General features: G+C 41.8%; 1 protein-coding gene across 4 annotated transcripts in view; it reads left to right on the forward strand.

Moving 5' to 3' along the window:
- The first annotated feature begins 5,478 nt into the window (after positions 1–5,478).
- LCLAT1 (lysocardiolipin acyltransferase 1) overlaps positions 5,479–17,935 on the forward strand; it is a 189,504-nt gene continuing 177,047 nt past the window's right edge. For 2 of the 4 annotated variants that reach the window (XM_073897221.1, XM_073897226.1), the window contains exon 1: positions 5,479–5,635. Coding sequence is in view for 1 of the 4 variants with exons in the window: in XM_025868009.2 (XP_025723794.1) it covers positions 13,820–13,863 (44 nt within the window). In the remaining 3 variants the exon portion in view is untranslated. Of the gene's footprint in view, positions 5,636–5,689; positions 5,839–13,786; positions 13,864–17,935 lie in introns of those variants that run through there. The other 2 variants (XM_073897225.1, XM_025868009.2) reach the window with 2 other exon arrangements.

Here is a 17,935-nt window from a genome sequence, read left to right on the forward strand (position 1 = left end):
CGGACATGGGGCTCGATCCCAGGACCCTGGGATCATGACCTGAGCCGAAGGCAGCCGCTTAACCGACTGAGAAGGTGGCTCATTTTAAGTAGGGCTCAGATCAAGAAAGGATGCCGCAGAATGTCCAGCCCATGGTACAAGCAGCCCCATCACTTGGTCCATACCGCCTGACACATCTCATGAAATCAGAGGCATCTGCTGTAGGGTTAAGACCATGTGGAGCCTCTGGCAAGTCCCAAAACTGGAGTCACAGTGCAGCAACCCCCTAGGGTTCTAGAGCATGGCCATGCCAACTACGGGAGAGAGCCACGTGTATTTATTTATTTTTTATTTTATTTAATTAATTTATTTTTAAAAAAGATTTTATTTATTTATTTGACAGAGAGAGACACAGCGAGAGGGGGAACACAAGCAGGGGGAGTGGGAGAGGGAGAAGCAGGCTTCCTGCGGAGCAGGGAGGCCGATGTGGGGCTCGATCTCAGGACCCTGGGATCATGACCAGAGCCAAAGGTGGACACTTCAACGACTGAGCCACGTATATTTAGAAAGCGTCTCCTGGCGTGCTACTGAGCCCTATCTGAGCATCTGACCATGGGGCAAATGACTGTAACTCCAACTGTCCATTATGAATTGGGCAATATCAGATCCACCAGCTCTTAAGTGGGGGCCTAGCAGCAGTCTTTTAAAATGGAAACAGGAAACAGTACATCCAAAATTGAATATAAGCAGGCCCAGAGGACACACGTGAGCTGCATGAACAGATGGCCCAGATCCTCATTTCTCCTACTAATGTTGGACCACGGCCTCTTCCTTCATCCCTGGGAAGTTCCCTTGACTAGATAACAGAGGAGGAAAACCCTGAGTGATTGAAGGCTGATAGGCTTGGTCTGCGGATGCAAGAGGAAAACGGACTGTTATTTCCCTGCAGACCTACTCCGGGTGAGAGTAATCTTCCCAATGGGCACAGTTGAGGCCCGTGTTCCTAGTCATTTATGTTGTGGGGGAGAGAACTGGCTCAAGAGGAGGATGTACAGGGACAAAGGCAGTAGCAAACAGCTTAGCTGGCTGGTCAGGGGCCTGGAAGGAGCAAACTTGAAAGACTGGGGTGGACCCCTAAGGTAGTCAGGGCAAATTGTGAGGACGTTTGTATCATATGCTAATGATCCCCAAAGAATGTTCAGTACAGGTGGAAAGAAGAGTTAGAAACAAGGGCGTCAGTGTCGGAGAGACCTGGGCTCCAATCCTGAACTCTACCCCCACTGGCTGTGAGCCCCTGGGCAAGGGGCTTAACCCTCCTGAGTTTCATCATACCCACCCATCAAAAGGATATTTTTGTAACAGGATTTCTTTTCCTTCGGCGCCCTCGTTTCTTGGTCACACCGCATCGGAGAATAAAGAGATAGACCAGACAGTGGTGGGCAGCAAAGCAAGGTTTATTGGGTGATAGTAAAGCAAGGTTTATTGAGTGATCGTACAAAGATCCCAAAGAGGGAGGGGACCCGAGAGTGTTTCTGATTTGGTGTTTAGATCTAGGGGTTTTTATGGGCTTGTTGGCAGGCTGTTTTAATCTGATTAACGCTCCCTGTGCCTGTCACCCAATTAGGTTTTTGTCATCTACCTATCATGGGGGAAAGGGTAGAAGGCTCCTTCCAGGTGGTGTAAAATCCTTTTAAGGGTGGTTTCCTCTTAGGGTGGGGGGCTTGTCCCTGCCTGCCTTTCTTCCAACTATCCTTCATCATTTTGAGAATTAAATGATGTGCATGAAGGGCATGCTGAGAATACTCAATAAGAGGCGATAATTGCTACTATTTCATTCAATATGCTCAACAATCCTAAGAAATAAGCACCAATAGCCAAGTTTATCAGGTAAGAAAACGGCCCAAGGAATTTAAGTGACTTAACCAAATTTTCAGTTTACCAAGTGTCAGAAATGGAATTTAAATTAAGATTTCTTGGGGTGCCTGGGTGGCTCAGCCAGCTAAGCCTCTGCCTTCGGCTCAGGTCATGATCTCAGGGTCCTGGGATCAAGCCCAGGGCTCCCTGCTCAGCAGGGAGCCTGCTTCTCCCTCTGCCTGCTGCTCCCCCTGCTTGTTCTCTCTCTCTCTCTCTGACAAATAAATAAAATAAAATCTTTAAAAAAAATGAAAAAAAAATTTAAGATTTCTTTGGCTTCCAAGCCCATGGATGGCTTTAACACTCTGCACTGGAGGAATTGAACTTAGAAGTGAGATACAAGACAAGAGCTTGCTATTGGATGAATTCTCTCTTTCCTTTATGACAATTCTAAAGTGAAAGATTATTCTCCCTATTTTACAGATGAACTCCCCTGTGGTCAGAGACATTGCACGACCCGACTAAGGCCATGTAACTTGTAAAGGGAAGAAGCCGGTATTTGAGCTTTCTCTGTACTACTTACATGTTCTTTTACTGGGAGCAGGATTGGTGATAATATTCATTTTAGGAAAACTCTATGGGGAGAAACTAAGAAAACTGTAATTTCATCAGGGCTTGGAGTTCAAGAACGGTTTTAGCCTAGTGGACCTCCTTCCTAGTGCAAAAGACCTTCTTTACCAAGACTAATAAGTTATTAATAGGGCTATAGCCTGAAGTAGAACAGAAGTGTCCTCTATGCAATTTGAACTCTCTTCTTCCTTGGTATTTACCTAACTTGTAAAGTTTATGATCAGTGATGCCCAACTGTATTAAAAGTTCATGTGTTTTAAGCAGTGAGTTAAGTGCACAGTACAAGAATGGTCAGTGTGGAAAGTTCTGGCAGATATACACTACAGGAAATGTTCAGGAGGTCACTGTATGCTGTGGGAGTCCGCTTATTGGGGGGGGTGGCTAGCAAATTAGAACCAGAGCAGGGGGATTGTGGGAATCCCAAGTTAATAGTTGGATGGTCAGAGGTACTGGAGGCCCCAACTTTTGATTGGTGTCTGAACTGGGGAGCAGTCTTGTGGGACTGAGCCCTTAACCTTTGGGGTCTGCATTAACCCCGAGGAGTTAGTATTGAATTGAGTTATACTGGAGGACACCCCGTTGGTGTCCACAGAGCATTGGAGAGTTGGTTGGTGTGGAAAACTCACAAATGTGGTGGGTGTCAGAAGTATTTTGGGTAAAAAAGAGGAATACCCTCAGATTCCGCAGTTTCTATCCTTTCCATTAGGTCACACCTTCACCCCCAAGAAAGGCCAAAGGCTAGAAGATGAAATAGTGAGAAAAAAAAAAAACCAAAACCCCAGATGATTCATTCAAGTCAGTTAATCTTTATGCAACATGGGCTGTATTCAAATACATAGAATTCTGTTCTTCAGTTCTAGGAGTTACAGAGATGCAAAGATAAACTATTTAAATAGTCCCTGCTATCAAAACCCAGCTCTAGGTTCAGGGTTTTTCCCCTGGTCTCTGACACCAAGAAACTTAAAAACTTGTTGGAGTGGGAAAAAAAAATTGAGATCTTTTATTCTAGCAATCTTGTTTTAAAGATAAAAATGAGGCCTGAGATTATAGAGATAATTGGCAGAGCTGGCTTTTGTATTGGTGTTTCCCTCTGCTGTTTATCATCATTTTCTGCAGCAATTTTAGCACATCTTAAATATTTCAATATTTCTGAACAATATTGGAGAGTTTGTGAAGCTGATTTAGGAAAGGAGTTCAGGCGCTGTGAATTGTGTAAGACTGTTGAATCACAGACCTGTACCTCTGAAACAAATGATACATTATATGTTAAAAAAAAAAAAAAGAAGATAGCAGGAGGGGAAAAATGAAGGGGGGGAATCAGAGGGGGAGATGAACCATGAGAGACTATGGATTCTGAGAAACAGACTGAGGGTTCTAGAGGGGAGGGGGGTGGGGGGATGGGTTAGCCTGGTGATGGGTATTAAAGAGGGCACGTACTGCACAGAGCATTGGGTGTTATATGCAAACAATGAATCATGGAACACTACATCAAAAACTAATGATGTAATGTATGGTGATTAACATAACATAATAAAAAAAAAAGAAAGGAGCTCAGGAACTTTTGATTCACAAAGAAATGGGGGGGTGGATAATTTAGTTGTATTGAAGCTATGCATCCCAAATCTAGATGTCCGTTATTATTACACTGTAAATTTTGTGAGGACAGGAATCTTCTATTTAAAAAAAGAAAAATCACCCCCCACCATGCCTTGTTGAGTAAACAAATAAAATACATAAACATGCGTGAATGACTTATGAGTGGCTATGTGTGTGACAAGCGGCTATGTTTATTATTTTTAAGATTTTTTATTCTGTGAATCTTTGTTGAAGGCCAATAGAAGGAAGGTGCAGTGTAGGAAATGAAAAGAGGTTTAATCACAGTCCCCACCATTATGGAGCTTTAGAGTCTAGTAGGTTAGGGGGGAGATACACCACAGTAGAAAGTGATGAAGAATGTGGGAAACAAAGGCAAAAGAAAAATTGTTAAATTTCCATACTATCTACAGCCTATTGGCAAGTACTTGAAAGAGGCAGAGTGATATTCCTCTAGGGACTCAACTTCCTCGATATTAATACTTTGCTAAGGGCAAAAGGAAATCTTAGCCCTTCCTCCAGGATCCTCTACGTCTACTTTAAAAAAATGAAAATGTCTTTAGAAATTTCCTTTTTCTCTAAACCCCCTAAGACACTGTTGGCAATCATCCCCCAAGCATATGGCCCACCCATATATATCTGAAGGGTCTCATGACTAAGGTTTTACTAGATGGTAATAAATGACCTTTTCCTAACAATAGCTAGTCCCCTCAAGGTCCTGGAAACCTTATTTCCAAAATTCTTTAGAGATTTACCCTATCCTTACAACCCCCCCCCCAACCTTGTAGGTATATAGTCACCACCCCTCATGACCCCATTGTAGCTCTTTCTGCCCAGGTCCAGTCCCTGTGTTTTAATAAAATCACCTTTTTGTACCAAAGACATCAAGAATTCTTTCTTGGCAGTCAGCTTGGAACCCTAAGGTCTTTCCTACATCAATGAACACTTTTCACAAGGGGTGTGATGTAAGGGATGTGGGTACTCAGAGGAGGGGAATTTTCTCTAGGAGTGGGGAAATACTGTGCCTGCTAGGGAGAACTTGGTATGCGCATCAGAAACCTGAGTTCTACAACTGGTTCTACTACTGATTTGTCCCGGGACCTCGGGCTATAAATTAGGCTTATAAATTAAATTCCCCAGATTTCTGTTTTCCACTCTGAAAGTCTAAGGGTCGACTGGACGATTAGGTTCCCTGGGACAATGCCCTCCTCGGTTTCTTATTGCTATTGTTTCTCGCCCCTACACTGCCTCGGCCCCACGAGGCCAGACGGGGAACTGAGCCGGGGCCCTTTAAGGGAGCCCTCGACCACGGGCGCCCGGGGTGCCCCCGGCTGGGGAGCAGGGGCGGGGCGCCAGGGACCCGGGCTTCCCACGCAGCCGGGGACGCCGCCGCGTCACGGCGCTCGCAGCCAATCAGGATGAAGCCTGCCGGGACGCATTACTAGGGCGACGGGCCGGACGCCTCCCGCTTCGGGATGAATTAGCGGCGGGTTTTGCTCGGAGGTTGTGCCCCCTACGGATTCTCCAGTTCGTCCACGCGACCCCCACGGCGACGCGCGACGTCCTCTGCTGGTCACAGGTGGGAGGCCGGGAACTGTCAGGTGGGGGGTTTAGCGCCGGTAAAATGGCGGCGGCGGCCGGGGGATCCCCGAGTTGGCGGAGGGGGAACAGCCCCACGGACTCTTCCCCCTGAGCCACGGGCCTCCCCTGGCTGCGGCCCTGGTAACGGTCACTTGGCCAGGAATTGGAGGCCCGACGCAGGTGGCGGCGTCGCTGGCTCAGGTTAGGGGAGGCGCGGGGAAGCGATTCCCAGAGGCAGGCGAAAGCGTTGGGGGCTGCGGGGCCGCGCGGGCCGGCTCCGCGAGGGAGGAGAGGGCGAGGCGGTTGCGGGGTTTGGCGGGCCAGGTGCCCAGTAGGTGGTATAGATTAGTATCAAGACCTTCCTTCTCCAGACCTGGACGGGTCCGGGAGCTGCCTCGCCCCGAACATAGTTCTGTTTCTGTTAAATCATATGTGCAAAACGTCCCAAAGTGTTCGCCACGTGCGAGACTTGGACTTGGGCTCTCGAGCCCTAATCTGTGTATCCTTCAGGCTCCAGATGCCTGCCCACAGGTGCCAGAGTGGCAGTGCCACGAGAGGAAAGGTAGGCCCCAGCCAGAAGCTGATATCAAGTCTGATCGTTATAGGTCTATCTTAACTTCTACCTGCTCACTGAAGAGAACAAAAGGGTATTCGAGTGCCTTAGAGACGTTTTCCTTCCTTGTACTTAACTTGCTTCAGATGGGTTCCCTGGAATATTGTCTCTGCCTTCGAAGCTCGTTAATTGTATTCGTGTGCACGTGGCTGTAGATAAGGCTGAGGCTTGGGATTCCGTTTAAGCCTAGGGAAGTAATGAAAAATATGGGGAAGGCCTTTCAGAGATGAAATATTGTCTATTCATGTTGCTTATTTGGGCAAACATATGTCATAAAATATAATTAGTTTTCAAAAAGTGTCTTAATGAAAGTTCTTTTTGCAAAACTGTTGATTTTTGAGAGTAAAAGAAAATGATTTTATAAAAGTTATTTTTTAAAAAAGTTTCTGTTGCCACATTGTGCTTTGATGTGACGGATAAGCATAATATCAAGTGACTTTTTATTTGATAGCAGGCTTGATTTTGTGGAGTGCCTTGTTCTGTCATTGAGAAAGCACAGTAGCACTTTGTATTTCAGTCATCAGTAGTTCCTGTCTTTGGAGTGCTCACTGTGTGTCAGGCATTGTGAAAGTGAGGCATCTCCTACCTTTTAATCAGAGCAAATGGGTTAGTTCATCTGCCTTCACCAGGTGTTTAGGCTGGCTGCTCACCACCAAGAGGAAACAATGGGGGGGAACCCAAAAGACTTTCTTCCAGACTGCTACCTGGAGATTTGGTCAGTTTGACCAGGCGCTGGGGTAGGTGGCGTTTCTAGTTTCTACCCTGCCATTTAAAATATGTTAGGGAAATCATATAACCTCTTTGTCAGTATCTTATCTCTGAAATGGGCAAAGCGATTCTTGTCCAAATAATCTCATTGTACTTCTGTGAGGAAGAAAACCAAGACAGTATATATGAAAGGGTTTACAAAGGTGAAAAATACAGGGATAACAGTTGACATTTCTTACTGTACGGTTACTCAGCCAAGGACGTTGTGTGTGCTGATTTAGTCACCTAGCAACTTGGTGAAGTGAGTACTTTCTCATCTTTTGTTTTATTGATGAGGAAACTGAGGCACCAAATCGAACAACTGTGTTCTTAACCACCGTGCACCATTTTCCTATATCATACAGATTTGTTATGTGTTAAGGGGGATATATAGGAACACATTTTTCAATGAAGTATTTCGTTTGTGATCCTTTGGTTGTATTATGTAAGTAATAACCATGTTTCATTCCGTTGGCATCCAATAGTGATTTATATGGTGATGACTACAGTTACTTTGGTTAGGTGGTATATTCATTTTACTTTTAATGCCCTTTATTTTAAAAATTATTTCAAAACAAAGAGTTGATTAACTTCTAACAGGATGCACAAATCAATAATTAAGGAAGATTTTAGTTTTTATTAAACTCTCAAAAAAATAACTTGCTGCGTGACTTTTGAGAGAAAACTTATGGTAGGTTCATGGCTTTGATGTATTTTTAGAAAGTATTCAAGTCTGTCTTTATAGAAAAAAAGGATATGAATAAAAGTGGCTAGGACATTCATTCTTTTCTTTTTTAATGCCTTTTTTTTAAAGATTTTATTTATTTATTTGACAGAAAGAGAGAGAGCACAAGTAGGCAGAGAGGCAGGCAGAGGGAGAGGGAGAAGCAGGCTCCCTGCTGAGTAGGGAGCCTGACGTGGGGCTTCCTGGGATCATGACCTAAGCTGAAGGCAGCCACCTAACTGACTGAGCCACCCAGGCGCCCCTCATTCTTTCTTTGAGCCTTTATGGAATTGCCCTGCCAAGTCTTTGGTGTGTAAAGATTAATTCCTGACCTTATCCTCCAGGAAGTCCAGGAAGAAGTCCCAGGTCCAGAAGTTTGTAGACCAATGAATGAGACAAACAAATAAATAATTAACTAGTGCAGTCTGAGAAGGTTTCAGATACAGTTGTGGTGGGTACAGAGAGCTGTGGGAACACATGCAAGGGAACAGTTGGTTTTGTTGGGGTGGCCCTAGCCAAGATAGGAAGGGAGCTGACTGCAGGGTAAAGGAGAAAGTGCTTCCAGCCAAAGGAGTTAACAGTGGAGAGTCAGGGCGAGTGTGAGTGTATGGGTGTCCAGGGATGAGACCATAGTTTTGCAGAAGTTGCTGAGAGAGAACACAGGAAAGATTGTGAATTCTCAGCTGAGAGATTGACTTTATCTTGTGGGCAGTGGGACCTGTAGAAAGATCTTAATCAAATCAGTAATACAATCAACTTTATGTTCTGGAGAGAGATGACTAGTGACAGGGTGAAAGAATGTAAGGAGACTAGTTAAGGACAGTGTCCATACTCCAAACAAGAGGTGGTGAGGGAGTGAACCAGGGCATTCACTGGCAGAGTTCAGAGTCCACCACACACATTTTGAAAGGAGAATGGAAGATTGATTAAGTGTGAAGAATAATAGGGTGGGAGAGGGGAACACTTGCTAAGCAAGTAAAGAATCAGGTGGTTTTTTTGCTTTGTTTTTTGGGAACAGTATGGTTGCAGATTGGAGATATTGTTAATTTAAGAAAAGGATAGAGTAGAAAGTTCTTTGTTACTGGGTTTTGGGAGAATTGTAAACCCTTTGAGCTTATTGGGTCAATAAGATTTAATAGAACCAGGCTTATACCTTCCTGTAGGCTTCTGGTTTCATAGACTCGAGAAAACTCAATTATATTGTAAAAGTCAGCAGGCTCTAGTGAAAAGGTGACTCCACTGGAGCAAAGCCACTCAAAAGGAGTGGGAAGAATCATCTAATGTATGTTGGGGTAAGATGTTAGAATGACAGGTATTAGAGGATTTTTTCATTTATTTTTACATTAGGTTTTTACCATACTCGTACAGAAGTCCATTATAATATGGAAGTAATCAAATGAATTCTCTAGTTGTAAAACTGATCTCCACTCAAACATTCAGAACCCCAGAGTTGTCTAGCATCTGACAACATAACATGAATAAACGCATTCTAAATTGCAAGGTGAAACTGGAAACCTTGCAGAGATGCAGGATTTCATATGTTCAGAGCAAGGTTGAGAACTGTTCAAACCATAAGCACAAGTCAAAGAACTAGTACTCTAGTACTACTAGAGTAAATTTCTTAAAAAGGACTCTGAAAGCAATGACCGTAACAATGATTGATAAATTTGATGTCAGGGGTCTTCATTAAAATTGAGAACGTCTCTCCATCTAAAGATACCATTAAGAAAATGAATGGCAAAATACAGACTAGAAGAAATTTGCAATTCATATATCTGACCAAGGACTCCTACCCAGAATATATGTGTGTGTATGTTTGTATAAAATTAGTAAGAAAAAGACAATTTAAAATAGGTACAGAAGTTCTGGACACTTTCTACTAGAGGATCTCTGAATGGTCTGTATGCATATAAAAAGGTGTTCAACATTATTAGTCCCAAATGGAGACTCCCAATGGAGAAATGGAAATTAAAACAGTGAGCTGCTACTACACACCTTCCAGAATGGCTAAAATTGAAAAGATTGTTAATGCCAATATTGTGGAACAACTGAATCTCGTATATGTTGGTGGGAATGTACAATCATTTTGGAAAACTGTGGCTGTGTCTCATCTTACCCGTGATCCATCAATTCCATTCCTAGATACATACCTGAGAGGAACGGATGTATATGTCTACCAAAAAAAAAAAAAAGGTAAAAGAATGTTCATATAACCTTTATTCATAATAGCTAAAATTTAGATAAAACCTGAGGTACATTAGCAGCAGAATGGATGAGTAAATTGTGGTATATTTATAAAAGGAAACATTACAAAAGCGGTTAAAGAATGAAATACTGATATATCCACGTGGACGGGTTTCATAGACATAATGAGCCAGACAAAAGATTGCATACCACATGATTCCATTTAAGTGAAGTCCAAAAATAGGGTACAACTATTTCCTGGTGATAGAAGTCAGAATGGTGGTGCGTTCCGGAACCTTCTGGAGTGTTGGAAATGTCCCGTATGTTGAGTTGGGCGGTGGTTATTTGGGTGTATGTATGTGTAAAAATTCAAGTTGCACACCTAATATTTATGTACTTTTGTTATACTTTAAAGGGGTGCTAGTGAGAATTTGGCAATGTTAGGCCAATTAACTTTTGGTGAGGAAACCCAGCAGGAATGATGATGAAAGGGAGATGCTTTATAAGAATTTAAAAAAGCATGAGAGGCTTCAGAGGAATAAATGATGAAACCTAGAATTTTTCTTTTGTTATAATTGTCTTGCAAAAGGCAAATGTGAAATCAAGGTTCTCATATTATTGCCGTTTTACAGTTTGGCTGCGAAGTTATGTCCCAATTCCTTGTTAATTCCTTGTCCTGAGAATTGGTGCATAGTTGCAAGTGTAGCCTAAATTTTGGTTAGTATCAGATACATAATGAAAATAAATTGATTTGTATTGTGTTTCATTTTGGGGGGAGAAATTCTAACCCAGTCTCTTTTTCATCTTTGTGTAATGTCCCTGTTTAAGAGAAATCACTGTGTGGTTTTTTTCTATTCTGTGCTAATTGCTCTTGGATTAGGAGGACTACTGTGATCCCTTTGGCTGCAGGGTTTTGGATGTAACAGTGGAGCTGGGGAAAGCCCGTGGTGAGTTCCCTGTAGCTGTGGGGTAAAGCTCACAAAAGGGCTTGGTGAACTGATTTGACAGAAAGTGTTCATTGCACCTTTACCCAGTCCTCTCTATCTGGCATTGGGAACGCGAGGATCCTACTGTGATAACCCCAGAGGCAAATGGAAGGGCTCTCTGAGGGGCACCATCAGTGAAAGCTGACCAGGGGTGATTAACCACTTTATCAGCAGTCTTTCACAGTTGAGGTTTCTGAAAACTGAAATTGTTCACTTCCTCACAGGAAGTAGATTGTTGCTCTGGGGACAGTAAAGGGAAGACTTATGCTACCCATAGTTTTCCATTTCAAATAAGAGCTCACTTCTACCTTATGTTTTAAGTGTATAGTTAATCCCCTTGGGAGAATGCATGAAGCAGGAATTTTGAGTGTTGGTGAGCTGCTATCTACAGGTGTCACAAAGCAAATGACGACAGAAGTTAGGAATAAAAGAATGAGGAGGAGGAGAAGTGAGTGGTGGCAGCCATTCGTAGGGTTCTGTGTGACCCGGAGTATGGAGGGAAAAGGGTGTTTTTGGCTCAGACAGCAACTCTTTCCCCACAGGAATGTTTAGGTACCTTGGGGAAGCCAGCTTTGTCTGTGGCTCTTATTATTTCTGCCGTCCTGTTGTTTTAATACAGATGTTTTCTTAGAATTATGTTTTCTTTTTATTGTGTAACCTTTAAATAAAAAATTGCCTGTGTGGGCTTACAGAGGAAAATGATGGTAACTAGGAGCGGCTTGAACACCAAAATTTTATTTACTTACCCTAAACATTTTTGGACACTTACCATGAACTTGGTGAGGGGGACAGAGTTGAATAAGACATGATTCCTGTCCCTGAGTTTACTGTCTAGAGGGGGATAAATCAGGGCCTTCTGTGTAAAGATCACTGAGATTCTGTCACCTCTTGTCACCTCTAGGTTTTCTATGATGAAAGATGAGCATGACAGCTCTGAAACATGAGGTGCGTAGGCAGTCATGGTGACAGTCTCTTCTAGTAGCTATTAATAATAATCGTGACAGTTAATATTTGTTGAGTGCTTACTACATACTGGGTTAAGTTCCAAGTGTGTTAAGTTTGCAAATTCTTTAATTCTCCAATGAGGTAAATACTATTATAATCTTCATTTTACCTTTGAGGAAACTGAGGCCCAGAAAGATTAAGTAACATGGGTTTGAACTTGAGCAGTCTAGTTCCAGAGTCTGCTGTAATGCCTGTTTTAATTCAGTTTAAATTTAAAATAACTTTAGGTTTAAATTTAAATTTAAAATAAAAAATTTAAATTTAAAAACCTTAAAGCCACTCTACTTATGTGGCTTTAAGTGTAAGAGATTATTATTTGCATAAGAGTATGCCTTGTATTACAAGTTATGCTCAAAGTTTCTGAATATCCGTGTTGAACATAATTTGCTGTAGCTGCTTAGGGTGATTCTCTCTATAATGTGGGAGTTTTTTCTTTTTTAGAGAGGGGAAGAAGGGGTGAGAGGGGCAGAGGGAGAGAGTGAATCTCCAGTGGGCTCCATGCCCATTGAGGAGCCCTATGTGGGGTTCAGTTTTACGACCCTGACTTGACCTGAGCCGAAATCAAGAGGCAGGCACTTGACTGAGCCACGCAGGTGCCCCTATGATGTAGGCGTTTTAAATGAGACATCCTTTTGCCCTTTTCTCCTTTTCTGTGCTGCGATTGTTTTGGCACTCATAATATTCCTGCATGTGTCATTATATCACTCTGAAATTCGGTAAAAATGTATTACTGGTTTTTATTGTTTGTTTTATAAACGTACACATAATGATATTTTATGATGTAGTATTCAAACTGGAGAGTTTGTGAATTACTGGAGTAACATACTTTTAATGTGAATAACTACAAATTTAAACTTGTAATCTCAGCATGGCTGTTAATTAGGGCCAATTGATTAAATTAAAGGGAGAATTATGTTTGCTTTGTTTTCTGTGAGAACGGAAGAGAAGTGTAGAAGCAGGACTGAAATAATCTAGAGTAGTCTGGGGGGTGCTAGAGTAACCTTATTTTCCTTAGATTATTTATGGTTGTAATGAAACCAGCTCAGTTTACCTTCTCTTTCCTTCTGAGAAGAAATACCTTAGAAGTCAGAGTTAATCAACATTGAATCTTTCCTAGAACTACTGTTATAAATAGTTCTTGTGTATTGAGTGGGCTAATCTTCAGGGAACTCAGTCTACATTGGACATAATTGTTCCCAAAGCTATATTTATTTCTCTTTTTATTTCAGATTTCTTTAACTCTCAAAAGTAGGGGTGTTAATATTCTTATTTTGAATTAACTCTAAAATTGTATCTGGTTTCCTTTTGCAATTGCAATTCACACTTCTCAAGGGTCTTTCCCATACATATTTGTTAATTCTTTACATTCCTAGGAGATGGGTATGTATATGTTTCTTGTGGCTGCTGTAACAATTACCACAAACTTGGTGACTTAATACAGCAGCAATTTGTATTTTCACAGTTCTGGAGGCCAGAGGTCTGAGATCAGAATCAGTGGCTGAGGTCAAAGTGTGGGAGGACTGTGCCGTCTCCAGAGGCTCCAGGGTAGAATATGTTCCTTGCCTCTTCTAGCTTCTGGGTGACTGCCTTCATTTCTTCGTGTGGCCGCATCACTCCAGTCCTGTGTCTGTGGCCACATTGCCTTTTCCTCTTCTGTCTGTGGTCAGATCTTCTGCCTTCTTTTTAAAACTGTTTATTTTGAGGTAATTGTAGAGCTACTTGAAGTTGTAAGAAATAGTACAAAAGGAACCCATGAACCTTTTACCCAGTTTTCCCCAATGGTAACATCTTGCAAAACCAGTACAGTATTACAACCAGAATATTGACATCGATACAGCCAAGATCCAGAACAGTTTCCCCATATGGGTTCCTTCCTTATGTGGTCCTTTGATAGCCACACACCCCCTTCTCTGACAACCACTAATGTGTTCTCCATTTCTAGAATTCTGCCATTGCGAGAATGTTAGGTAAGTGGAATTATACAGTATGTAACCTTTGGGGATTCTTTTTCCACTTAGCATAATTCTCTAGAGGTTCATTCAGGTTGTTGTAGGTATCAATAGTTTGTTCTTTTTTCTTGCTTGGTATTCCTTATGATCCTTAGTATTTGGTGTGGATGTATCCTTTGAAGGACATGTTGGGTGATTTCTAGTGTTTGGCTGTTTAAATAAAGCTGTTAAGAACATTGAAGTACAGGTTTTTGTGTGAACTTAAGTTTTCATTTCACTGGGATAAATGCTCAGGAGTGCAGTTGCTGGGTCATATCGTGGTTATGTAGACAAATGAGTTTATTTCTGAACTCCCAATTCTATTGATTTGATCTATATGTCTGTCCTTACACTAGTGCCACACTGTCTTAATTACAGTTTGCTTTGTGGTTAAGTTTTGAAATCAGGAAGTATGAGTCCTCCTACTTTGTTCTTCTTTTTCAAGTTTGTGTTGACTATTCTTGGTTCCCCAGCAAATCCATATGAATTTTAGAATCAGCTTGTCACTTTCTACAAAGAATTCAGCCGTGGATTTGGTAGTGATTTTTAATATGTTCATTGAGTTGTAGAACCATTACCACAATTAATTTTAGAACATTTCCATCACCTCAGGGCGCCTGGGTGGCTCAGTCGTTGGGCGTCTGCCTTTGGCTTGGGTCATGATCCCAGGGTCGTGAGATCGGGCCCCGCGTCGGGCTCCCTGCTCCGCAGGAAGCCTGCCTCTCTGTGTCCCCGCCGCCGCCCCCGCTTGTGTTCCCTCTCTCACTGTGTCTCTCTCTGTCAAATGAATAAATAAAATCTTAAAAAACAAAACAAAACATTTCCATCACCTCAAAAAGAAGCCCTCTCTTCATTAGGAGTGACACTCCCCTTTCCCCCAACCTTGGCCCTAGACAGGTTCTAATCTACTTTCTGTCTTTATATATTTGCCTATTCTGGACATTTCTTATAAGTGGAATCATACAGTATGTGGTCTTTTGTGATTGGCTTCTTTAACTCAACATGTTTTCAGGGTTCATCATGTTGTAGCATGTATCAGTGTGTCATTCCTTAGGGCTGAATCATGAGGTATTCCATTGTATGGATAGGCCAATAAGCCCCATTTTATCTATCCATTGATCAGTTGATGAATACTTCTTAGCTGTTATGAATAATAGCTGCTATGATCATTCAAGTACAAGTTTTTGTGTAGATCTGTGTTTTAATTTTTCTTTGTTATATACTTAGGAGTTAAATTTCTGGGTCATATGGTAAACATGTTTAATCTTTTTAAAAAAATTTTTATTTAATTTCAATTTATTTAACATATAGTGTATTATTAATTTCAGGGGTAGAATTTAGTGATTCATCAGTTGCATATAACACCCAGTGCTTATTACTTCAAGTGCCCTCCTTAATGCCGATAACCCAGTTACCCCATTTCTCCCACCCACCCTCCTGCAACCCTGGGTTTGTTCCCTATAGTTAAGAGTCTCTTAGCGTTTGCCTCCTTCTCTATTTTCATCTTATTTTATTCTTTTGAGGATCTGCTAGACTCTTTTCCGGGCTGTACCATTTTACAGTCCCATCAGCAGTATGTGAGTGTTCCCATTTCTCTACAGCCTCACCAACACTTATTATTATCTGTCTTTTTGATTATAGGGACATTCTAGGGAAGTTATAACATCCTAGTGGGTGTGAGGTGATAGCTCATTGTGGTTTTGATTTGCATGTGCCTGATGGCAAATGATTATCTTTTCATGTGCTTATTAGTCATTTTGTATATTTTCCTTGGAGAAATGTCTGTTCAGATCCTTTTCCCATTTTTAAAATTGGGTTATTTGCCTTTTCACTACTGAGTAGTACAAGTTCTTTATATATTCTAGATCCAAGCCCCATATCTATCTATCTATCTATTTATCTATCTATCTATCTATCTATATGATAAATTACAAAAAATTGTTTTTGGGTAGGTTGCCTTTTCCCTTGAAATGGAGTTGCTTTTTAAAATGTTTATCTTGTGTCTTCAACTTTGCTGAACTCACTTATTAGTTCTGGGAGGTTTTTAAAGTAGTTTTCTTGGGATTTTCTGTGGAAACCATCATGTCGTCTGCAAATAGAGACCGTTTTATTTCTTCCTTATGTGTGGCCTTTATTTCCTTTTTCTGCTTCCTTGCATTGACTAGGACTTCCAGTACTATGGTGAATTAGAGTGGTGAGAGTGGATATCCCTGCCTTGTTCCCAGTAATAGGGATTATGCAGTTTGTCTTCTATCATTAAGTGTATAATGTTTACTGTAGGTTTTTTGTAGGTGCTCATTACCCAGTTGAGGAAGTTCTCCTTTATTCCATTTTTTTTCTGAGAGTTTCTCTCAAGAACAGGTATTGAATTTTATCAGTTGATTTTTTGGTATAGATTAGTATGGCAAGGTGGATTTTTTTTTTCAGTTTGTTAGTATTGTGGATTACATTGATTGATTCTTGAATATTGAACTAACCATGCATCTCTGATTAAATTCAACTTTTTGTATACTGCTGAGTTCTATTTGCTAATACATTGTTAAGGATTTTCGTGTCTATATTCATGTATTGGTCTGTAGTTTCATTTTTTTGTACTTTTTCTGGTTTTAGTATCAAGGTAATACTAGCTTTGTAAATGCAGTTGGAAATTACTCCCTATTCTTGTGTTTTCTGAAGGTGATTGTGTTAATTCCTCTTTAAAAATTTGTTATAATTCTCTGATGAAACAATCTGGGCCAGGAGATTTCTTTTTCTGGAGGTTTTTAATTATGAGTTCAATTTCCTTAATAGTTACAGGGCTATTCAAATGATCTATTTCATTTTGGGTGAATTGTATGCTTTCCAGGAATCGGTCCATTGACATACAAAGTGGGACTCCTCATTGCTGCTGGCGGAGGTGGGCATTTCAGCTCCCTTCTAGGCCTCCCCTGAATACTTCTCTGCATCCTTAACTGTCTCTTCCCCCCTCCCCTCCCCTTCCACGGACCTCTGCTGACACTGCTGGGAGGGGATGGCCTTCCTACCTGGAAGGGTGGTGAAAGTCCTGCCTCTCTACCAGGCCTTGCCTCATACCACCTGCAAGGGGGTGGGAAGGAGTGCCTTGTAACTGTCATGGGAATATACGTCCACGCTCTCTAGACACTCTCCATAGACACTGTGTGGGTGGGGAAGGGAGTCTTTAAACCCACCTGGCAGGGAAGAAAGTTCAGCCGTTGATACCATCCCTGCAGGGGTCAGGGGTTGGGTAAGGGAAGGACAGTTGTGTTGAGGCCCGACATTACAGCCTGGTGAGAGTGAAAGTTTAGGCTCCCTACCTGGCCTATGCTGGGATGGGCCACAGTTTTGTCTGTGATTTTTGGCTGAAGTGCAGTAGTTATTGTCTAAAAATTTTCTGTTTTGCTGTGCTGCTCTTTTCTTGGTCCTTTGAAAGAGCAGAGACTGTTTTTGTCTAACTCCCTTTGGCATTTCTGGATAACTGGCTTCTTCATCTCCACATCCATATGAGGCAAAAGGAAAACCCAGGGGACTCAGCACCCTGTTGTTCCATGCGTTCCGGGTCCCCAACTGGTGTTCCTTCCTCTCTCCACCTTCAGAGTTTTCTTCTGTTTGTCTTCTATGTGATGTCCAGGATTTTTAGTTGCACTTAGCTGGAATAGTAGGGGTAGTACATCTAATTGATTTTACCAGAGGTAGAAGTTGGACTGGGATTGGTTTTTTTATGGAGGAAAATATACGGTGGAAATTAAGATACATTAACTGGCCAGTAAGATACTTAAGAAGTTAATTTTAGGTCAGTTATTTGGAAATGACAGTTTAACTTGGTCTTTATTTCCCCAGCGAGTAATTTTGTGTCATTGTTCAGTAAAACCAAACCCCCAATAGTTCTAGATCTTTTTTGTTTTTTTTTTAAGATTTTTGTTTATTTGTCAGAGAGGGAGAGAGCACGAGAGCGTGCGCACACACAAGCAGAAGCAGCAGGAGTGGGAGAGGGAGAAGCAGACTCCCTGCTGAGCAGGGAGCAGGACTTGGGAATGGGTCCCAGGACCCTGGG

Source organism: Callorhinus ursinus, unplaced genomic scaffold (assembly GCF_003265705.2).
Source record: "Callorhinus ursinus isolate GAN/ISIS: 27379988/994484 unplaced genomic scaffold, GSC_fseal_2.0 scaffold10, whole genome shotgun sequence".
Lineage (NCBI taxonomy): Eukaryota > Metazoa > Chordata > Mammalia > Carnivora > Otariidae > Callorhinus > Callorhinus ursinus.